This window comes from Podarcis bocagei (assembly GCF_964188305.1).
Source record: "Podarcis bocagei genome assembly, chromosome: 3".
In the NCBI taxonomy this organism is placed as follows: Eukaryota; Metazoa; Chordata; class Lepidosauria; order Squamata; family Lacertidae; genus Podarcis; species Podarcis bocagei.
The window spans coordinates 329,546-353,776 of NC_138127.1; the positions used below are offsets into that span (position 1 = coordinate 329,546).

Genomic DNA, 24,231 nt, shown 5'->3' on the forward strand with positions numbered 1-24,231 from the left:
TTTAGCCATTGGTTCAAAAGTGAGGTATGTTACTAAAAGTTTTGCATTTCGGCTTACAGTTGAGTGTGCAGCCAATTCTGGATCTGATTGCTCTTTCCACCTGCAAACTTCTGTTCCAACAGACATAAGGAGGTTTTGGTGTCTGCGCTAAAACTTTATTCTGTTTTTATTCCAGGAACTAGTAGACTACTTACGGGTTCACTCCCATAGTGCTGCATATGCTTCATCTATGGCTGCTCCAGTAGTGGAACAAATCATAAGAGCAATGAAATGTGTCATGGGACTAGATGGAACCACAAAAGGTAGGATATTGTGCTGACTGAGAAGATTTCCTTTTATAGTTGTTTGAAATGGGAGGGGGGATAACAGCATTTCACCTTAAGAAAGGCATGCTTGTGGATGAATGCAACTGATCATTTGTGGTCAATGTATGAGCAAAACATAGCATTTGGGGGACTTAATTCCTGGCCTTCATACACCTGCAATCACACTTTGCTTGGAGGATGTTGTTAGACCAATAGTGGTGCAGTGATTCTGACTTGGTAGGTGTATGAAGCCAGGAACAAGCATCAGGGATCATGTGCTTCTTCACTCTTGCTGTCTCAAGATCTTGGCTGTAAGCCTAAACTGACACTGAGTTACATTTCCCCATTTTAGATGTAAAGGGAAACTGATTTATTTCATCAGAACTGAAGTGCTGACACTTCAGTGTGCAAGAAGACAAGCACACAGGTCCAACACCCTATTCCTCACGTCATAAAACATGTCTCACTGTGTTGGGCTGTTTGTAAGGCATAATAATTACCTCCTTACATGGTGGAAATGTTAGTCTGAATAAAAGAGTCACTGAACTGTTTCCCATAAACTTCTATATAACATAGAACAAATCATGGTCAGCAGTCCATGGGGTGGCAGTGACCCAAATGTCCAAGTGATTAAAAATTAAATGTTATATTTATGAGTAACCCTGTTAAAAGGAATATTCTTGTACAATTTTGGATTTGTTTCCTGTCTTGGATGAAAAAAATGGCAGTTGGGACAAAGGTCTTATCTGCTTATGTGAAATGATGCCCAGGTGGTTTGGGGCCAACAGTAAATTAAGTTTTTTTCTGATGTGGTTGAATTTGGCCGACATGTTTGGTGGAGCTTCATATAAATGCATCAAGAGGTGCCCAGATAATTCATATCAGCTTCCCAGTAGCAACCACAACACCAGCATACTGAGAAGCAGGCACAAGTGGCCAGTACTGAAGAACAGTGCCTATGAGATGCTAGCACAGAATGGGTGTACTTTGTCTCTTTGCATTTTAACGCCATAGTGTGTAGAATTGTTATACGGTTTCTAAAGTGGTGTGAAAGAGGGTATGCTTCATCTATAGCAATAAATAAGAGCACACACGTAAAATTCGATTTATGGACTGCTTTTTTGCAAATATACTTGCCAGTGGAGGGCAACATTGCACTGTAGTTTCCCAAGATGACAGTATTCTTTCTGGCTGTAAGAAAGAAACATAAAAGGTTCCATCTGCACTTTTTTTCTTCTTACCTTTTTGAGCTAGTACAGATCCACAGATGCAGAAGTTCTCAGAACCTGCAGGTTCAAGGGTTGTTGCATTGCAAGGAGTATAGCAAGGGGAAACTAACTGCAGTGGCTTTGATGCACACTAGCACATTGGGCATCCACTCAAGGTACAAGCTTCTACAGTGGTACCTCAGGTTACATACGCTTCAGGTTACATATGCTTCAGGTTACAGACTCTGCTAACCCAGAAGTAGTGCTTCAGGTTAAGAACTTTGCTTCAGGATGAGAACAGCGTGGCGGCGGCAGGAGGCCCCATTAGCTAAAGTGGTGCTTCAGGTTAAGAACAGTTTCAGGTTAAGAACGGACCTCCGGAACGAATTAAGTATGTAACCAGAGGTACCACTGTACTTTCAGTTGAACTGAGTTAGCTATAGAGCGTGCTTTTGTTTCCATCCCTGCCTCTTAAAAGGATCGCGTCAAAAGCATTTTTAAGGAGTGATTGTTTAAAAACTGCCTTCTTTAGCACTTGCACCTGGTGTAGCATAGTGACAGGCCTATTTCTCAGTAAGGTAGAAAATGTCAGTCTTGAATATACTACCGGTACTTCTCATAAGGGAATACAGTGGTGGAAGAGATACAAACATGACAAACTAGTATATTGGAGAGAAGACTAGGCTAGGACAATTACGGTATATCCAAATGAGCTTCAAGGGACCCTTTTAAAGGAGTGAGGAAATTGTGCTTCTCCTTTAAGCAGGAAGGTGGCAGCTGTGGCATTCCCTCCCACCCAGCCCCAAAGCTAAATGATCTGAAAGGGCATCATGCTCAATAGCATTAAAGGCCTTTGAGGATAATCTGCAGGCAATTGATAAGTATCTGAGATAAGGAAATAGGATAAAACTCTTCATCTAAGCCTACGCTGATCTGCTCAGAAAGCAATAAAGATGACTTCCCACATCACTAGAATAGAATTGCCCCTTCCATATAAGTGAATGGAGAAGCCTGTTTTGCAAAAGTTCCATGTCCATGCTGGAGTTTCAGTAGAATTCCTCTTTGAAGCCTTGAAAAGGGAACAATGTGAGCAGGATCCTGTTTTTTTATAAATCAGTAGAACCTCTGTTGTTAGTCCATTGCAAATTATTCTGTTTTAGCGTGCTAAAACAAAACCTGGATGCAGCAGGCTGTTTCAAAGCCTCTGGCTGGGAAAGATTTAACTTCTTAGTGTGCTGAATTCTGCAATATCTAGTAGGTTCAGAAATGAGCTGGAAATTGGGCTTCTTCCATCCGTGTCAATGGAATGAGTTATTGGACTTTGTCTTCCTTCAGTTTACAGAAAGAGAAGACTTTTAGACAGGGAATGATGAGCTGTGTGCCTTTGCTTCCAGATTTTATGTAAAGTTCATAAGCTGTTGTGAATGGAACAGAGGGAAGAGCCAAACTCACTTGGGTTGCTTCTTACCCCAACTAACAGAGTGGCAAAGATCAAATACAAATAATCATTCATTAAAGCTTCAAAATAATCAGTTAGCTTACTGGGCGGGAAAACCAATTCCCAACCCCGGGTGGCTGGTTCACTAACATTTGGGCTCTAGCTTCCATGGTTAAACTAGCCAAAATGATCCAAGTCAGAGAGGGGAAATAGAGTTATTACCATTTTCCTAAAAATACGACTTTTTATCATGTATTGGTGTAACAAGCCAAAGAAAAGAGAAATCCATATGATTTGTTGGGAATATTGTGAGATTTTGATTTATGAATTTGGCAAAATTCCTGGAATATTAGATATTTACCTAGCTAAATGTACTAGTTTTTTAAAATTTCTATTGAATCGTTTTTCCTTCTATCTTTCTTTGTACATTGTTTAATGTACAAAGGGTTCTCTGTACATAGAAAACAAGAATATTCAGGAGTAAGAAGCCTAGGCCAGAGTCCTCCTCCCTGACCAGCTAGTCTTTTGTGGGTGCTTTATTTTTTAATAAAGGGACATTATTTTTTCATTGTTTTTTAATGAAGGGATGCAGGTGGCGCTGTGGGTAAAACCTCAGCGCCTAGGACTTGCCAATCACATGGTCGGCAGTTTGAATCCCCGCGGCGGGGTACGCTCCCGTCGTTCGGTCCCAGCGCCTGCCAACCTAGCAGTTCGAAAGCACCCCTGGGTGCAAGTAGATAAATAGGGACCGCTTACTAGCGGGAAGGTAAACGGCGTTCCGTGTGCTGCGCTGGCTTGCCAGATGCAGCTTGTCACGCTGGCCACGTGACCCGGAAGTGTCTGCGGACAGCGCTGGCTCCCGGCCTATAGAGTGAGATGAGCGCACAACCCTAGAGTCTGGCAAGACTGGCCCGTACGGGCAGGGGTACCTTTTACCTATTTTTTAATATTGAGGACCTTTCCATCATGTGTGCACATACAGGCGCACACACAACAACAGCAACAACAACAGTCGAAAGGGATAATGCCCGAACACAGATTTCACCACCTGGGTGAGAATTGTGTCCCACAAAGATGCTTAAGATTTTTAGTGAAAATCTGTGCTAACAATGAGGAAATCCCCATTGCAAATCTACCTATGCTGATCTACATACCATGGGTGCTTTAATGCTTATTCAGAATCACCCAGAGTGCTATATTATTGCTAAGTCTATATTACAATATTCAGAAATATTCAAATAAAAATTAAGCGCAATTCTGGGGCAGTAATTGTAGGTCTCTGGAATCATTGTTCCCCTCTATGCCCCTCTCCAGACTATCATTATACTTGCCCTACCTTTGGTCAGTAGTAAGCAGCATTTCATGCTTGCCACATGACCCGGAAGCTGTACGCCAGCTCCCTCGGCCAATAAAGTGAGATGAGCGCTGCAACCCCAGAGTCATTCACGACTGGACCTAATGGTCAGGGGCCCCTTTACCTTTACCTTAAACATAGAATTTAGCACCATCTAGCCTCTGTGTAAGAGGGACACAGTTTGCGCTGTGGGTTAAACCACAGAGCCTAGGACTTGCCGATCAGAAGGTCGGTGGTTCGAATCCCCACGATGGGGTGAGTTCCTGTTGCTCGGTCCCTGCTCCTGCCAACCTAGCAGTTTGAAAGCACGTCAAAGTGCAAGAAGATAAATAGGTACTGCTCTGGCGGGAAGGTAAACGGCGTTTCCGTGCGCTGCTCTGGTTCACCAGAAGCGGCTTAGTCATGCTGGCCACATGACCCGGAAGCTGTACGCAGGCTCCCTCGGCCAATAATGCGAGATGAGCACCGCAACCCCAGAGTCGGCCATGACTGGACCTAATGGTCAGGGGTCCCTTTACCTTTACCTTTACTAGCCTCTGTGTAAGGCTCTTACTGCGGCTGGATTATTGTGTTTAGTAATGGGAATATTTCATTTTAACAGTCATCCACTCCACCACCATGCTGCTTTTTTTTTGCGCATCTATTTAGGCTTTTCAACAACAGCAAAAAGTATGAGAATGAGTTGAAAGGTCAAAAGATCTATAGTGGATGAAAGTTGCCAAGGCATCTACCCTGATCTGGAGTGCTGACTTAAATTACATGTGCTACAAATTCCTTAGAAAGCTATCTCCTCCTAGTGGTGCAGCACCTTTGCAAAGCTAAGCAGTCTCTGGTATTATTTCAGGTTGGATGGGAGCCTGTTTGTTGAGATTCCTACATTTCAGAGGGTTGGTCTAGATTGACCCTCAGGATCCCTTCCGACTCTACAACTCTCTTACTCTGTAGCTAAGAAATTAAAACAAGGCATCCTGCTTAACTACTGAAAGTCACACTTTCACAATTTGGTTTAGACAAAACAGTCTTAACCATTTTTGTCCTTTAGAAAGTTACCTTGATTTGATGGTTGAGGAGCCGCATCAATCTGCGAGTCTGTAATTGTGTTCAAGCACTGAGGTTTCTCCAAAGTACCTATCACCATAATATCTGTCCTTGTGTGTTAAAATAGCTTGGCAGAACATGTACACAAGGGTTGGGGAGGCAGTCATACTAGTGTGTGGTCTCTGACCACAAAACACATCATCAGAAATGACAGGAAAGTGCTGAGGCTTGGTAAAGAACAGCTTACACCCTTTCTGTCTTCCACTCAAAGTAGGTTTGATACAGCCCAAGACATGCAGATGTGGGTAATGGGACATTTTTATATCTTAAAAGTCAGAAGGCAACGCATGTCTAAACTCTGGCACATATGAAGTAAGCTAGCACATGGGACAAAATGATGGGCTGGTTGTGAGTTCTGTTCATGTACACAAATCAGCTTTGGAGGTTTTCCCATTACAGCCAGGAAAAGGGATCTGTGCTTGAACTAACAATTTTTCTTTTCATGGATCCTGGTAGAAAACTGGTGGTATTTTATTTTATTTTATTTTTTACAGGGAAAAAAAATTTTTTTTTTAATCTGTGCATTAAAAATGGATAGTCTCCAGTTTAATATTAATCATGCTAAACAATGCATTAAGCCTCTAAAAATTTCCTGCAAGCTATTCAAGCCCCCCCTCCCTCATTTTCTTCCGAGTTCTTTTAAAATCTGTTGTGCCAAAAATATTTTTGGAAGTACCCCCAGACTATTGTTTTTATTAGCAACTGGAAAGCTTTGTAGTAAGATGCTTTTTTGTGTTTTTGATACTCTGGCACAGCTGTTTTTGTTTTAGTGCCACTGGAGAGATGGTTGAGCTATTTGTCGTCCTTCTAACTCAACGGATTTGTCAAATGGAAACTGAATGGCAAACCCAAAGAATAACAGCCAGAATGCCTGTGTGAGCAGATCTGTGTATAAAAGATACTTACAGACTGTACTGGGCTTTTTGTTCCCTTCCCATTCATTCAGCAGGGCACAGGTCATCTCCAAAGCATCTTTTTTGTATAAGAAAATTTCTCACTTGGGAAGTCCATGAGCTCCAAATTACCCTTTATTATGAAGGACAGTCACTGTTCTGGTACTGCCTCCTGTACCACTCTTAGTTTTGTTCAATTCACCACTCCTAGTTTTGTTCAATTTTTTTCCTCTGTTAAAATTTTGTTAAGGTAGATTTCTGTCACTTTTCAGGGCCTCTGGAACCAAGAGCTCCACACAATACCTTGCATGCCACTTCACATTCTTCAGTCTAGTATGGTATATTTTGAACTGTTGCTAACACGTTGTGTGTGTTTTAGGATTGTTGTTGTTTGTCAAGAATAGCAATTTTTTGTCTTTCAAATTCAGTGGAAGACTACTGACTTCTGAGAGGGAAGGGCAGATGGTGATCATCATCAACAACAATAATAATAATAATAGTACTGCAGGATACATGGGTCTAGTGTGTAACTGTGATGGCTAAGGGGGATGGCTTGGACAGGGATCCTTGGTAGAAGAACTGAGCTGTTAGAAGCCAACCCTGTTTTCATCCGTAAATTGTGGAGATCTGTTCCAAGTACCGTATTTTTTGCTCTATAAAATGCACCAGACCATAAGACGCACCTAGTTTTTGGAAGAGGAAAACAAGAAAAAAAATATTCTGAATCCCAGAAGCCAGGACAGCAAGCGGGATCGCTGCACAGCGATCCCACTTGCTGTCCTGGCTTATGGGATAGCCACGCACAGCCTCTCAGGGAAAAGCCCTCAGGGGAAAAAAGTCCTCAGGGAAAAGCCCCAAAGAGCCCCACACACGCTCCACGCGGTTCTTTAAAGGGAGCGCTGAGCAGAGCCTCCCGCCTGCATTCGCTCCATAAGACGCACACACATTTCCCCTTACTTTTTAGGAGGGGAAAAATGCACCTTATAGAGCGAAAAATACGGTATATTAGGCTTTTTCATCTGCTGTCTTAGGAAGACCCATACTTCTCTCTTCATATTTGGGGGACAGGAGGACAGAGGTCCAGAGCTATTCACCACCCTCTTTCCTCTCATATAGGTTCTTTTTACAATCAAGCTGTATATAAGTTTAATGAAATTAAATAAATAATATGTATCTATAAATATGTGTGTTGATAGCTTTGACTTCCCACTCATATTTGTCAGAGAGCATACCATCAAACATAGCTAATTTTTAAAAAAAATAAAAATAAAAAATGAGACGGTGGTAGAGAAGGAGGCAGCTTTGCTGTCTCTCTTTTTAAAAGAAAGATATGACTAGATAAGTATGCTAAAGGTGCCTTAGTTCTCAGACGCTGAAGAAAGTAATGGTTAGGTGTATTTTTTAAAATCTAGAGTGTCACAAATGAGGTGCTTATGTAACTGCTGGTCTTTCATGATGTCACATATAAGTTCCTGTAATTTCCACACTATCACATTTCTCAGGACAATCACACTAACCACCAAGGTGCTACCTGAGGAAAGCATCGTATTTTATTTCTGTGAAAGAAATAGGATAGCCAGCACCTGGAAATCCTTCCAATAATTTTTCAAAATCCTTTGTCAGCTATGTCAGATATATATAACAGAGCATACCCAATAAATTCACCTGTGTAGTTCTTTCAAACTGATGGTATGGAAAGTTCCTAAACAGCTGGTCAGAAAGAGAAATCCTGCAAGGAGACCAGGGTTATCCCAAAACAGGTTGCCGCCTGAAGCAAAGGACAACATAGTGCCTGCCCACTTTCCCACCTGCTGTGTTCCATCTCCCAAAGCTCCCTGGATTGACAGTTGATTCTTATTTGAACACTGGCACCAGGAAACATACAGTATTCGCTTAAGGAATACTGGTCATACTGTGCAAACTGCTCTGTTTGCCCGCACCTTCCAACATCTGCCTTCTGAGGTGGCTGCCTCACCCTGCCTATGGCCATCTCTGAAGGAGACAGTCCTCTGAGATCCAGCAGGGGCAATCTGTGAGAGCAGGCTTCAGCATGAGGATCCTTTCTTCATATTTTGAGCGGGGCTTCATGTTTTGAGCAGGGCCTTAAACAGTCTTCTGCCCCACCATATCGCTTCATCAGCTACATGCCCAAGAGGTTCTTCTTAACAGCTGTGTGTGTGGATATATCTGTTTGAAATAGAAATAAGCACCAAGAGTTAAATCTATTTGCAGTCCTGTAAGTTCCAACTGTGTGTCAACATAGTGTTCTTTGGGACTCCAAAGAACTGAAATGCCTCATTTCTCAAACCAAATGGGATGAAGGGAAGAATCTCAGGATTATGGTAATTACTGATTTATTTTTTTTGAATATAGGGAAATGCAAAATAGTTCGGCTTGAAGTGGTGCCTAAGAGAAGTGCTAATTACAAAGAACTCCAGAGACATTGTAAAATAATAATAATTCTCGGCGGGGTGGAGCAGGATGTGCCGTAGATAGAATTTCTGGAAAGAGTGAAATGCTGTAATGACAATTGTGATGGTGGCCTCCTTAAAAAAGAAATATGGTGGAGCAGTTAGGCTGTTAAAAAGATCAGAGACGCCACAAGATCTGCTACATTGTGATGTACAAAGATTTGCAAACATGTGCTTTGTGTCTGTCTCCTACCAACTAACATTAGAAGTAATCCAGCGAATACTCCCTTGGCTATTGGGAGATTAAAGAGATAGCAAGGTCATTGCATCATCAGTAAAGACAAGATGTAACAGTCTTGAGTCGGTGAAATATAGAAATGGCTTTGGGTCAACCAGTTTAAATTTTGTTTTGTTCTGTCCGCTCTAAGTTTGTTCTAGATTCTGAACTGTGTTTTTAACTTTTAGTTAAAAAGTGGTTAACTTGTAGTGCTGCAGAAGATGCGGGACTCCAATTCCCATTAGCTCCAACCAAAATGAACTATGCTCAAGGATGATGGAAGGAGCCAGTGTGGTGTAGTGGTTAAGAGCGGTAGTCTCGTAATCTGGGGAACCGGGTTCGCGTCTCCGCTCCTCCACATGCAGCTGCTGGGTGACCTTGGGCCAGTCACACTTCTTTGAAGTCTCTCAGCCCCACTCACCTCACAGAGTGTTTGTTGTGGGGGAGGAAGGGAAAGGAGATTGTTAGCCGCTTTGAGACTCCTTAAAGGGAGTGAAAGGTGGGATATCAAATCCAAGTTGGAGTCCAATGACATCTAGAAGGTCAAAGGCTTTGGACATTGCAAAGTACTGTATACTGAAATGGGTGAAATGTATCTCCCCTTTGCCTTCAAACTTCTCTCTAGCACTCCAAAGAATAGTATTATAATGAGCCCATGGCTATTATCACCTGATTTATTGTTGTTTGTGATCCAGATACAAACCCATTATCTTGACTTAGGAGGAATTTTTGGCAGGTGGAATGAGGACTTGTGTGTCCTTGCACCAGAAAACAGTTCTGGATATTGTTCTCTTTAAACCCATATTGAATGGAGTCCGGGTGGGTTTGCATGGGAGAACAACATTGTACTGTATAACTGTGTTTGTTTATTATACTAAGCAGGGTAGAACAGATGTATTGTAGTCAATCATGGTGTCTTATTGTTCCTCCCAGACACTTTAATCATAATACCTCCGCTATGCCTTGTTAATAGGGACGCGTGTGGCGCTGTGGGTAAAACCTCAGCGCCTAGGACTTGCTGATCGTATGGTCGGCGGTTCGAATCCCCGCAGCGGGATGCGCTCCCGTTGCTCAGTCCCAGCGCCTGCCAACCTAGCAGTTCGAAAGCACGCTCAGGAGCAAGTAGATAAATTGGGACCTCTTACTAGCGGGAAGGTAAACGGCGTTTCCGTGTGCGGCTCTGGCTCGCCAGAGTAGCTTCGTCACGCTGGCCACGTGATCCGGAAGTGTCTGCGGACAGCGCTGGCTCCCGGCCTCTAGAGTGAGATGAGGACACAACCCTAGAGTCTGTCAAGACTGGCCCGTACGGGCAGGGGTACCTTTACTTATGCCTTGTTAATGTAACTGAGAAGCTGTGAGTGTTTTGCTTAGAAAGGAAAGAGTGGAGTACAGTGTGCATGGGTCAAACTAAGCATCATCCACATAGCCTCCCTGTTCAGATATTCGGGGGGAGGGCATCTGTTTTTAAACAGTATTAAAAAAAATTGGGGGGGAGGTACTGAACCTCCTTGCCCCTCTCTTCCCCACCCCAGTTGTTGCTCCAAGCACTTTTATTCCCTTCTGACTCCAAAACCAGAAGTAAGTAGAGAATGAAGAAGAGTGCCTTGAGCAATGGACTAGTAAGGCCTGAGATGTGTGGGTTGGGGGAATGTTTAGTGGTGCTCCTTTTACCACTGGTGTAAGAACCTCCTCCATGTGGATGCATGTCTCATTTCGCCCTGTGGGTACTCTTTTATCTTCATAATACTATTATGTACAGTGGTACCTTGGTAGTCAAACGGCTTGGCTCCTGAACAAATCGGCTCTCGAACGCTGCAAACCCGGAAGTGAGTGTTCCGGTTTGCGAACGTTGTTCAGAAGCCGAACGTCAAACACGGCTTCCGCGGCTTCCGATTGAGTGCAGGAAGCTCCTGCAGCCAATCAGAAGCCACGCCTTGGTTTTTTAACCGTTCCGGGAGTCGAATGGACTCCCAGAACAGATTAAATTCAAGAACCAAGGTACCACTGTATCAGAAATAATCAGCTGGGGACACATTAACGTTTGAATGTATGTTTGAGGATGTATCGGCTTCTGAAGCCATCTCAGTTAGCTGTTTTACGTGCTGATCAGTCTCTGCAACATTAAAGCTCTAGATCTTTGTTTTGGTCCTGAGGCAGCAGATGTGTGATGTTCCTGCATTCACTGGTTTTCTGGTTCTTATTCCAGGACTTCAGAGAGTCCGCGCGCTAGCAGAGAATACAAGGTACTTCAGACGAAGATTGCATAAACTAGGTTTCATTATTTATGGCAATGAAGATTCTCCTGTTGTCCCTTTGCTCCTTTACATACCAGGCAAAATTGGGTAAGTTAAGCTCCTCTGCCCCAGGCAGCTATGCAAAGTTTTCAGAATTTTGCTGGTAAACTCAAAAGATTTTATTTCAGAAATGTCTTTTTTATATTTCTACATTAGGGAACATATTCTGACTTGTCTTATATGGCAGCTTCCTTCTATGGCAGCTTCCCTTCTAGTGCTGTCTACTCTGACTGACAACTGTTCTCTGGGTTTATAGGGAAAAGTATGGCCATAAGTACTTAAGAGTGTCAAACTGGTGGGTGCTTCCACTCTATGGTGTAATAGTCTTAAAAATTGTGCTTGTTAACTAGTTTATTTTTTAAAAAAATACTTTTCTGGGCTTATTGAATTTAAGAGGCTCTTGGGTTTAAGCAGCCCCCTCCTCTCAATTTTATCAGACATGTATAAAAGACAAGCAGTGCTGTCCTATGCATGCTTACAAGGAAGTACTGTTTTTTCAGTAGGCCTTACTCCCAAGCAGTGATGTGGGGTTTTTTGGGGGGGAGGGGGAAATCCCATGCAAATTAGAGTAATCTGTATTGGAAAATTTTCTCAAGCCCTAAAGTGATCCAATTTAGCATGTTTCAATTTTCTTGTATTTAATCAACAAAGAAAAAAAATTGAAACTGCCAATCTTACCTAATACTGCATTTGCAATTCACATCCATTCATTGTTACTAATGAACTGATTAAGTAGAAAGTTTTCCATGGAAAAATGAAGCACTGGAACAGTTTTGTTGTTGTTTTTTTGGGGGGGATTCTCCCCCCACCCTGGCCAAAATCACTGCTACCAGCTTAAGGTAGGATTCAGCGAAAGTCCTTGTCAGCAAAAGCACTGAATATGAGCTTCCACTTCTGCAATGGGGTCTTGTGTTTACTTCTTTTGTATTTAAACATTGTGCAGTGTGTCAGCAATAATTTCAGTTTTGCCTCATTTTCTTACCCAGGGCTTTTGCAAGACGCATGCTAGCCAGAAATATCGGGGTGGTGGTGGTCGGCTTTCCAGCTACTCCGATCGCAGAATCCAGAGCTCGGTTTTGTGTGTCAGCTGCTCATACACGGGAGATGTTAGATGCGGTAAGTACAGCAAGCTTGCTTGCAATACCGACTTGACATTGAATGGGAAGGTTCTAGAAGAAGCCTCACACTGTCTCTCCTATTATTATTATTATTATTATTATTATTATTATTATTATTAATATGATTATTAACTCTTTGCCTTCCTTGATTGCCCTCACATTATTGCAGAAGGTTTGATTTTGAAAGTAAGTAAATACAGTGGACGCTCAGGTTGCGAATGTGATCCGTGTGGGATGCACGTTCGCAACCCGCAGCGGCACATCTGGGTTTCGATTCAGTGCTTCTGCACATGTGCAAAGCGCGATTTAGCGCTTCTGCGCATGCGCGATCGCCAGAACCCAGAAGTAACCCGTTCCGGTACTTCCGGGTTTCGGCACTCCATAACCCAAAAAAAGGCAACCTGAAGCATCTGCAACCCAAGGTATGACTGTACTTATGTCTACGTGAGAAACATGTAGGCAAATTAATATATTTTACTGGGCCAACTTAGAAGTATGCAAACTTTTGAGTTTCATAGAACAAAGTGGAAAAGCAGCAAAATGTTGGTTGCAATCATATTTTCAGGTTGAGGGCTACGTTGGCACAAGAGGATCACTAACTAAATCTAGACTTTTGATTCTGAAATCAAACAAGAGAATTGACCCGGATGGTAAGACAGCAGTATGCCAAGTTATATCCCCCATGCTGTTGCAAACCTGGGTGAGAAATTGCATCTGTGTTTTGCTTTAATTTTGTATGGCTTTGATCTTGTGACAGTGTTAGGATCCTAACACTGCAACCCATGTTCTGTGCAAAATAGAATGATGGGCTTCAAATACTTGGTTGAACTCTCCTGTTCGGCCACACCTCTTGAATACTGCTTGCTTCTCAAAGCAGCACTCCCTTGTGATATTTGGTGGACTTGAGAAATAAAGGGGAGTTATACAGTTTCCTAATTTAATTTTTGGACAAATTAACACAGCAGTGGGAAAGAGTTACAATACCTGCTCAAGGTAAAGGCCATGTGGTTTTAAGACAGGAGAGTGAAGCTTGCTGATTGCAGCTGTATTTTGATAACCTAATATCTGCAGCATCCATAAAGGAAAGTTTGCTTGTAACCAGTTTTTTCCTATATGGTGTTATGGTTTGACACAAAACAAACAGGAAGGAAGGAAGGAAGGAAGGAAGGAAGGAAGGAAGGAAGGAAGGAAGGAAGGAAGGGGCTGTAATACCATACAAACCAATATGTTGAATGTCCTGATTTGTTTCAACCCATACTTGAAATGGAAAGACATCCCATTACCTTAATCCCAATGACTTTTGTAAGACACGAAAGCATAATAATATATAATAATAATATTCTGTATAATAATAATATATAATAACCCCAAATCTAGAATAGTGCAAATAAACAAGTGTCATGCACCACAAGACCACATAAGTAATGCACTAAGAATTTTACTGTTGCTGGAGACATTTCAGGCTTGTTTCCTCTCGTAAAAAACCAAAACCCATAGTTATTTGATAACAAAAGCCATCTGGTTCTTATGCAGATGCTATTTCAATTTAAAATTAATAGCAGTATCATCTCACCTTCACACTTACACTCAGCTAATACTAAATGCTGTTTGTGGAGGAGAAATGCCTGCTCTTTGAGGCACTTTTTAAAATAGGCACTTGAGCTTCTTGCAGGCATGAAAAATTGTTCCTTTTGTCAAAGGAAGGTGTGGGAAGCATTATGCTTTGGGAGTAGGTAGTGGCAAGACCTGGCCTAGAACTGGATGCAAACTGGTGGTGGTGGTAACATCTTTAAATATGTTCAGGCAATTGCCATTGTACAAATGCACATCAAGCAGGGGAATGATAAAAAAAAGTTAGCATGAAACCCACTGTAAAACTGGAGTCTAAAATGGAAAATTATACTGAAATATATCCAGACCAGAAATAAAATAGACAGGACCACACCAGAATGGAGGGTGGTTTGCAATCTAACAGTCATGATGACAAACTAGAGAAGCAATGGAAGCAGGAAAGGAAAATGAAATTTGGAGTTCAGGTGACTTCATGTTTTAAAATGACCAGGGAGAGGAAGTTTGTCTTCAGTTGGGAGGTGCCAAAGAGCAGTTGGTCTTCAACTATAAAAGAGCCTGCCTCCTTCTGACAAGCATTTGGTGGAAATGTATACACTGGATTAACTATTTGGACAAAACATCAGAAACAGAAACAATGTTCACTTCTTCATTGTTGGCCCCAGGTAATACAAGACTTAGAGTCTGTGACTTTTACATTCGTAATAGTGTTATGAATATGGAATAACACTATGAATTTCACCTGGATTCACCAGTGCTCTTAATTCCTTTTTTTGTTTGAGTGTGAAAACATACATTTGTGTGACTCTTTGTCTTTGATGCTAAGCAGAAGTGAGCGGCGTTTTATATCTTTCTGATATCGTACAATTGTATTTACAGGTCCTTGATGCTCTCGATGAACTGGGAGATTTTTTGCAGCTGAAATATTCCCAGCGCTCCAAGTCATCTCGTCCTGAACTATATGATGAAACATGCTTTGAACTTGAAGATTAAACTTCCCTCCCATGGAGAAACCATTATGATGTTACAAGAGGGGGGGAGGGAACCTAAACAATAGGAATGTGTTTCTTCTTTTCTAAGGACAGTTTTTGCTTCACAGCTAATTGAACCAAGAAAAGCACTGTGTGTGTTTCACCGGATTGGAATCTGTGTGCAAGAGACTGAAATATGGTTGCTACAGAGCCCTACCAAGAAATACGAGTATTATTATTATTATTAATATTATTATTATTTGATGCAAAAGACTTTGTCCCATTAAGTCGATTGCAACTGTGCAGCCTTTGTTATGAGCCTTTTTATGAGCAGGCTTTTCATAGTTCTTAATTATGATTACAATAAACTTTTTAAAAGAGTGGATTGGAATGTAGTATGTTGGTTGAAGGAAAAAATTCACTTGTTAAACTGGCTTTCACTTGCAGAACAGCATACTTCCATTTCAACTTATGTGAATTTTGGCAGAGGAAATTACAGGCAGACGTTTCTTTGATTAACAGGTGTCTTAGTAGGAGACAGTGGTCATTCAGTGCCATACTTAACATTAACTATTACTGCCAAAAGTTTTTTGGGGAGGGGAAAGCTACAACTTGTGTTTGCCAGTTGGTTTTTTTGGCAAAAAAAAAAATGTTTTAAGGTTTTTTCATCAAACGTGGCAAGAAAGAGTAAGCCACAAAAATGTCTGTTTTTATTCTTACATTGTTGATGCATTGAATACTTAAAATTAATGGTAGAAATTCTTTTCTTTCTTTCTTTTTACTTGTTTGGTCTGAAAGCAGGTTTATAGGCTTTTCATGCACAATTTTCATAACTAACATTTCTGTTACTCTTGCATACTTTCACATACATACCTTCCCTTGTGATGCACAAAATATAACTGACATTCAGAAGCCTATTTTCTGTTCTTGAAGTGCCTTACAGGCTTGATAAGCATACTTGGGAGTAAAGAACACTTTGGTTGTGTGTTTCACAGAATAAGATGCGCCAGGAACTTGCTGTTTCAGACTCCTGAGACCTCTTTATAGTGCTGTTTCTATGAGGTATAACACAGTTGGAGATAAGTTGGTGAACATTCTTGGTTTTGCTGTGAGAGTTACCGATCTGTGTTTTTTATTACATGTTTACAGTTTTTAACTGGTGTTAGAACATGACCAATGATCTGGAAAGGATAATGGGAGAATAGGTGGATGTAGTCCCACTTGCATTGCACCAAATGAATGAAGCCAGAACTAATGGGAAGATATCATCCACTTCCAACTGGGCTGCATGTGAAATGAAGTTCTCCAGTCTCAGCAGTTAAGGAAGGTCTTTGTAGTTTTATGTAGTTTTTTTATATAAAAATAAAATAACTGGTTGAAAGTTGTTTCTGTAGCTTTGAGGGAGCTGCAAACCATTCTGGACTATCTGATGGCACTGTAAACACATCCGATCAAGAGATGGTTAGCTTTCTGTTGCACAGATGTACTTTGCTTTCATGTTCTTGAAAGCTGTGGTATCCACTTAACCCACAGCTGCAAAATTAGATTTAAGAACAGAACAATTAAATTGTGGAATAGCAATTACAGTATATGACTCCCCTGCTTGTTAAAGCAGCTTTGAGGATGAAGCAAGGCTGATTAGTTATGAGGTCCCTTTTTGTTGTTCAAGTTAATAAAATTCAATGCTGCTATAATGTTAAGAATGGACCGCAACGCATTCCACAATATCAAATGTCTCCTTCAGAAGTATATTGTGGAGGGGAGTGATTTGTACAGTGTTGTATGATTGTTCACTTTGGCAGATGAACTTGAGAAACACTATAGGGGCCATGTTTGTGCATTATACTAAAACTACTGTATAAAGATTAAAGGATGTTTTTGTTTTTATAATTTTTGAAGTTGACTCCTTTCTTGTTCGGGTAACTTTAATTTCCATTTACAGATTTGCATGGAGGGGCATTCATCCATTGAAGAATGATGGTGGGTTATAGAGGAAGCATCTTAAGCCATGATCCACAATTCACAGGATCCACAGAACATCCTGGTTTCAGTGGTCATTTTAAAGGGGGGGGGAGATATGGCTTCATACCCCCGGGGGCACACTGCCAAATTGATGCTCTGGTGAAAGGGCTTTCTCTAAAGATGCTGCTAGTTCTGCTCTTACAAATAAAATAATTCCTCGCATCTCCATCTCCTCCCCTTCATCATTCCCTTAACAGATGCATTGTTTAGGTAGTATGGTATGGAATGGTACCATATCCTGTGTGCTTCCTCTGCTGCAGAGCTGCATACCTGTTAGTAGCAGAGCACTGGATCCAGGTGCCACATTTGTCTGTTCATTGGAATAGACACATAAGTGTCTTTGGAACTGAAGCTACCATTCCGCATCTCAGATCCCCTGCTGGCAGCTAATAACATCCATATAGAATAATAGTTTCAATGGTATCTTCCAAATCGTATCCAGTCCAAACCATCTCTGTCCACAGGCAAAGCATTCCTCTTTATTCCTCCCATACATCTCCCATGCACAGTTTTGGTTAGTTTTGTAATCTGGGGGGGGGGGGATCCTGTATGGTAGGTTAATATTTTCCTATAGTGCATAATCAGCAAAAAGAGACTAGAAGGCCTTACCCTTTAAAGTACTTTGGAGTTTATGACATAGGAATGATTCGACCTTTGCACTTCATATGTTACTGATTGTCATTGTACCTATACAGAAATGTAAGCCATATGTAAGGACTGGGCTTAGAGCAGAGTGGGTCTCAATAATACTGTGGTGTGTGTTTGTGCCATTAGCCAGTGAGTTGAAAGTTTTGCCTTCTTTTGGTAAGGCAATGTCTGTAAAAGGGCTGTGAACAACTCTACTTACTTTATTTAAGAAGTGAATATTTTCTCTTACTAAAGTCTTGTTGCAGTTCTGATTTCCAGCATACTATGCTTGAGGAAGGGGCTGTAGAGCCTGGGGCAAATTACATCAAATGGAACAGCAGTAAACAATAACTGATTTTATATTGTTAAAATGGCATGCCTTAAAAAAAAAAAAAACACTTTGGGAGCCATTGAACCTTGAAGGAAGCAGGGCCTGCCCACTCTTGAGGCAACCGCCTCGGGCAGCAGAATCCACAGGGGCAGCAAATCCCTATGTAGAACTTGTTGTTGTTGTTGTTGTTTAGTCGTTTAGTCGTGTCCGACTCTTCATGACCCCATGGACCAGAGCACTCCAGGCACTTCTGTCTTCCACTGCCTCCTGCAGTTTGGTCAAACTCATGCTTGTACTTTGAGAACACTATCCAACTATCTTGTCCTCTGTCATCCCCTTCTCCTTGTGCCCTCCATCTTTCCCAACATCAGGATCTTTTCGAGGGAGTATTCTCTTCTCATGAGGTGGCCAAAGTACTGGAGCCTCAGTTTCACGATCTGTCCTTCCGGTGAGCACTCAGGGCTGATTTCCTTAAGAATGGATAGGTTTGATCTTCTTGCAGTCCAGGGGACTCTCAAGAGTCTCCTCCAGCACAATAACTCAAAAGCATCAATTCTTCGGCGATCAGCCTTCTTTGTGGTCCAGCTCTTACTTCCATACATCACTACTGGGAAAACCATAGCTTTAACTATACGGACCTTTGTTGGCAAGGTAATGTCTCTGCTTTTTAAGATGCTGTCTAGGTTTGTCATTGCTTTTCTCCCAAGAAGCAGGCGTCTTTTAATTTTGTGACTGGTGTCACCATCTGCAGTGATCATGGAGCCCAAGAAAGTAAAATCTCTCACTGCCTCCATTTCTTCCCCTTCTATTTGCCAGGAGGTGATAGGACCAGTGGCCATGATCTTCTTTTTTTGATGTTGAGCTTCAGACCATATTTTGCACTCTCCTCTTTCACCCTCATTAAAAGGTTCTTTAATTCCTCCTCACTTTCTGTTTTTAAAGTTGTGTCATCTGCATATCTGAGGTTGTTGATATTTCTTCCGGCAATCTTAATTCCAGCTAGGGATTCATCCAGCCCAGCCTTTCACATGATGAATTCTGCATATAAGTTAAATAAGCAGGGAGACAATATACAGCCTTGTCGTACTCCTTTCCCAATTTTGAACCAATCAGTTGTTCCATATCCAGTTCTAACTGTAGCTTCTTGTCCCACATAGAGATTTCTCAGGAGACAGATGAGGTGATCAGGCACTCCCATTTCTTTAAGAACTTGCCATAGTTTGCTGTGGTCGACACAGTCAAAGGCTTTTGCATAGTCAATGAAGCAGAAGTAGATGTCTTTCTGGAACTCTCTAGCTTTCTCCATAATCCAGCGCATGTTTGCAATTTGGTCTCTGGTTCCTCTGCCTCTTCTAAATCCAGCTTGCACTTCTGGGAGTTCTCGATCCACATACTGCTTAAGCCTTCCTTGTAGAATTTTAAGCATAACCTTGCTAGTGTGTGAAATGAGTGCAATTGTGCAGTAGTTGGAGCATTCTTTGGCACTGCCCTTCTTTGGGATTGGGATGTAGACTGATCTTCTCCAATCCTCTGGCCACTGCTGAGTTTTCCAAATTTGCTGGCATATTGAGTGTAGCACCTTAACAGCAGAACTTAATTCCCCCTTATTCCTGATGTAGAAAGCAGCCCTCACTTTTTAATTTTACATTTATTACAAACATCTTGATTTTTCTGCAGTCTTGCAATAGTTTCCAATTGATCCAGGGTGTGTGTGTGTTAGTTAATATTATTTAGCAGGCAGCATCTGGACCTTATATTTGCCAGGCTATGTGGCAGAAAGTTTTCTAATGGGCTTCTTTAAGAGCAGAAGCAGTCGGAACTCCTGCACATGGCAGCAGCAGCAGCAAAGCAAAGCAAATAATCTATTCCAAAACCCTTCCAACCCACCCAAACTTCCCTGTTTCCCAGGTTTTGCAAATAATATATATCCTCTTACTTAACAAGGACCTGTTCATCTGCAGATTCCAGAACAAGTCTATTATTATACATATGCAGTTTTTTGACAGCACAATCGTGGTGGTCAGACTTGGACCATAAATACTGTGCAAAGTGTAGTTGAGAGATGGCAAGGGGCGGGGAGCCCTCTCTTTGATATTAAAAGTGTAAGTGTTATAAATGTCTTGGCACCTGATGCCAGCTGGATTGTGAGAGTTCCCCTCCCCCCCACACACAAAGACACAGAGGACGTTTTTGCAAAGCAATTTATCTCTTAAAGATTCCGTGCCTAACCAACTCCACTACTTAAAATGTAATATTTTTCTTAGTTGGAATGGAAGTAGATATCCACAATTCACTAGTATGTTTTGATCCCCTACTTAATCAGATGCTCTAGAATGAGTGATGTGTGCTAATTTGTAGGTGCCATCTATTGACTTTAAGAAAAGGCGGAGGACCACTGATGCAGGCCATGAGCGAAACGGCACGGACCCTGTCCCACCTGTCTCCTTGATCCTTGCCCATCCTGGCTGATAAAAGCGAGCCGGGAAGAGCTGGGCGATGGGCTCTGCGGGGTGGTGAATGCTTCCCTCTGTGAGGGAGCCTTCCCAGACCTGCTGAAAGAGGCGGTCATTAAACCGCTTCTTAAAAAAACATCTTTAGACCCAGCCAATTTGGCCAACTATCGCCCAGTCTCAAATTTACCATTCTTGGGCAAGGTGATTGAGCGGGTGGTTGCTGAACAACTCCAATCACGCCTGGAGGAAACGGACCATTTGGATCCCTTCCAATCGGGATTCAGGCCTCACCATGGGACTGAAACTGCTTTGGTCGCGCTGGTTGATGATCTCCGGCGGGCTAGGGACAAAGGTGAGAGCTGTTTCCTAGTTCTGCTGGATCTCTCAGCGGCCTTTGACACCATCGACCATAACATCCTTCTGGACCGTCTAGAGGGGCTGGGAGCTGGGGGCACTGTCATACAGTGGTTCCGCTCCTTCCTCCTGGGCCGTGTCCAGAAAGTGGTGGTGGGGGATGAGTGTTCAGACCCCTGGGCTCTCACTTGTGGGGTGCCTCAGGGTTCTGTCCTTTCCCCCATGCTTTTTAATATCTATATGAAGCCGCTGGGAGAGATCATCAGGGGGTTTGGACTGGGTGTTCATCAGTATGCAGATGACACCCAGCTCTACCTCTCCTTTAAATCAGAACCAGTGAAGGCGGTGAAGCTCCTGTGTGAGTGCCTGGAGGCGGTTGGAGGATGGATGGCGGCTAACAGATTAAGGTTGAATCCTGACAAGACAGAAGTACTGTTTTTGGGGGACAGGGAGCGGGTTGGTGTGGGGGATTCCCTGGTCTTGAATGGGGTAACTGTGCCCCTGAAGGACCAGGTGCGCAGCCTGGGAGTCATTTTGGACTCACAGCTGTCCATGGAGGCGCAAGTTAACTCTGTGTCCAGGGCAGCTGTCTACCAGCTCCACCTGGTACGCAGGCTAAGACCCTACCTGCTCACGAACTGTCTCGCCAGAGTGGTGCATGCTCTAGTTATCTCACGCTTGGACTACTGCAATGCGCTCTACGTGGGGCGACCTTTGAAGGGGACCCGGAAACTGCAATTAATCCAGAATGCGGCAGCTAAACTGGTGACTGGGAGTGGCCGCCGGGACCACATAACACCGGTTCTGAGAGATCTGCATTGGCTCCCAGTACGTTTCCGAGCACGATTCAAAGTGTTGGTGCTGACCTTTAAAGCCCTAAACGGCCTCGGTCCTGTATACCTGAAGGAGCGTCTCCACCCCCATCATTCAGCCCGGACACTGAGATCTAGCGCCGAGGGCCTTCTGGCGGTTCCCTCATTGCGAGAAGTGAGGCTACAGGGAACCAGGCAGAGGGCCTTCTCGGTAGTGGCGCCTGCCCTGTGGAACGCCCTCCCATCAGATGTTAAAGAGATAAATAATTACCTGACATTCAGAAGACATCTTAAGGCAGCCCTGTTCAGGGAAGTTTTTAATATGTAATGCTGTACTGTTTTTAACACTGATTGGGAGCCGCCCAGAGTGGCTGGGGAAACTCAGCCAGATGGGCGGGGTATAAATAATAAATTGTTATTATTATTATTATTATTATTATTATTATTATTATTATTATTGAAAAGAAAAAGGCTGAGATTACAGTGGTACCTTGGTTCTCGAACTTAATCTGTTCCGGGAGTCCGTTCAACTCCAGAAGCTGTTCGAAAACCAAGGTGCAGCTTCCGATTGGCTGAACACTTACTTCAGGAGCTGATTTGTTCAACAACTAAGCCATTTGGGAACCAAGGTACCACTGTATTGACAAATTCAGCTTACCCGACAGTTATCCATCATAAGAGTTTTCCTGTTGATACAGCATACCGCTCTGTTTCTGAATATTTTTCCCACTGCGAAATTTATCACAGTAATCCCTGCAACCTTGAGAACTAAATTTTTTTAAGGAGGCAGTTTAAGAGATCTTAAACCTCAGGATTTTTTATAGTTGTTGCACTCCTGTGGAGAGTGTTGGGATCTGTGTGATGGATAGGTCACAGGTTATTTCATTCTAAACAAGTGAGATTTCGCCCTGTTGTCTGGTAAAGGTCTCTAACTTGTGCATTGTACTAGTTACAGGTAGGTAGCCGTGTTGATCTGCCATAGTCGAAACAAAATAAAAAAAATCCTTCCAGCAGCACCTTAGAGACCAACTAAGTTTGTTATTGGTATGAGCTTTTGTGTGCATGCATGCTTCTTCAGATACACTGAAACAGAAGTCACCAGACCCTTATATATAGTGAGAGGGTGGGGAGGGGTATTACTCAGAAGGGTGGTGGGAGTGGGTGATTGGCTGATAGGTGTGGTAAACCTGTTGACGACTGTTAACGACTGCAATTGGTCTTACAGGAAAAAGCAAGGGGTGAGATGGCTAAAAATAGCTTTATCATGTATAATGAGATAAGAATCCAATGCCTCTATTCAGACCAGGTCTCTCCATGGTTTTAAGTTTGGTAATAAGTTGCAATACAGCAACTTCTCTTTCCAGTCTATTTCTGAAATTCTTTTGTAATAAGACAATTACTTTGAGGTCTTGTATAGAATGTCCTGGGAGATTGAAGTGTTCTCCTACTGGTTTCTCTGTTCAACGCATCATCAGAGATCTACAACCTCTCCTAGACAATGACAGGTGTTACTGGAAGGAATTTTTTTTTATTTTGTGCATTGTAGTTTGTTGGTCACTACATTAGCAGTTGAAAGCATGTCAAAGTGCAAGTAGATAATAATAATAATAATAATAATAATAATAATAATAATAATAATAATAATAATAATAATTTATTTATTTATACCCCGCCCATCTGGCTGAGTTTCCCCAGCCACTATGGGCAGCTCCCAATCAAGTCTTAAAAACAATACAGCGTTAAATGTTAAAAACTTCCCTGAACAGGGCTGCCTTCAGATGTTTTTTAAAGATAGGATAGCTGCTTATTTCCTTCACATCTGATGGGAGGGCATTCCACAGGGCGGGCACTACCACCAAAAAGGCCCTCTGTCTGGTTCCCTGTAACCTTACTTCTCGCAATGAGGGAGCCGCCAGAAGGCCCTCGGCGCTGGATCTCAGTGCCCGGGCTGAAAGATGGGGGTGGAGACGCTCCTTCAGGTATACAGGACCGAGGCCATTTAGGGCTTTAAAGGTCAGCACCAACACTTTGAATTGTGCTCGGAAACGGACTGGGAGCCAATGCAGATCTCTCAGAACCGGTGTTATGTGGTCCCGGCGGCCACTCCCAGTCACCAGTCTAGCTGCCGCATTCTGGATTAATTGCAGTTTCCGGGTCCCCTTCAAAGGTCGCCCCACGTAGAGCATGTTGCAGTAGTCCAAGCAGGAGATAACTAGAGCATGCACCACTCTGGTGAGACAGTCCGCGGGCAAGTAGGGTCTTAGCCTGCGTACCAGGTGGAGCTAGATAAATAGGTACCGCTCCAGCAGTAAGGTAAACGGCGATTCCGTGCGCTGCTCTGGTTTCGCCAGAAGCGGCTTACTCATGCTGGCCACATGAGCCGGAAAAACTATCTGCAGACAAACGTTGGCTCCCTCGGCCAGTAAAGCGAAATGAGCTCTGCAACCCCAGAGTTGTTCATGACTGGACTTAACTGTCAGGGGTTCTTTACCTTTTTACATTCACATTGGTTAATCACTCCAATTCAAAGAGCCACAAATAAAACACACACACCCTTCCTAAATGGCTAAAACTGTTCTTGAAGCACAATGGTTTAAAAAGTAAGAAGGTAGTTTATGGTGGGATGCACACTTTGGGAAGCAGAAACTTGTTTTAAAATAATTGCAATGCTTCAGTTACCTGGCTCAACTTACAAA

General features: G+C 42.6%; 1 protein-coding gene across 2 annotated transcripts in view; it reads left to right on the forward strand.

Moving 5' to 3' along the window:
• Nucleotides 1-16,826, forward strand: part of SPTLC3 (serine palmitoyltransferase long chain base subunit 3) — a 62,198-nt gene extending 45,372 nt beyond the window's left edge. For both annotated transcript variants that reach the window (XM_081189120.1, XM_081189119.1), the window contains exons 9-12: nucleotides 176-302; nucleotides 11,191-11,326; nucleotides 12,265-12,394; nucleotides 14,845-16,826. In XM_081189120.1, the coding sequence (XP_081045246.1) occupies nucleotides 176-302; nucleotides 11,191-11,326; nucleotides 12,265-12,394; nucleotides 14,845-14,958 (507 nt within the window). In that variant the 3' untranslated portion in view covers nucleotides 14,959-16,826. The remainder of the gene's footprint in view (nucleotides 1-175; nucleotides 303-11,190; nucleotides 11,327-12,264; nucleotides 12,395-14,844) is intronic.
• The last annotated feature ends 7,405 nt before the right edge of the window (nucleotides 16,827-24,231 follow it).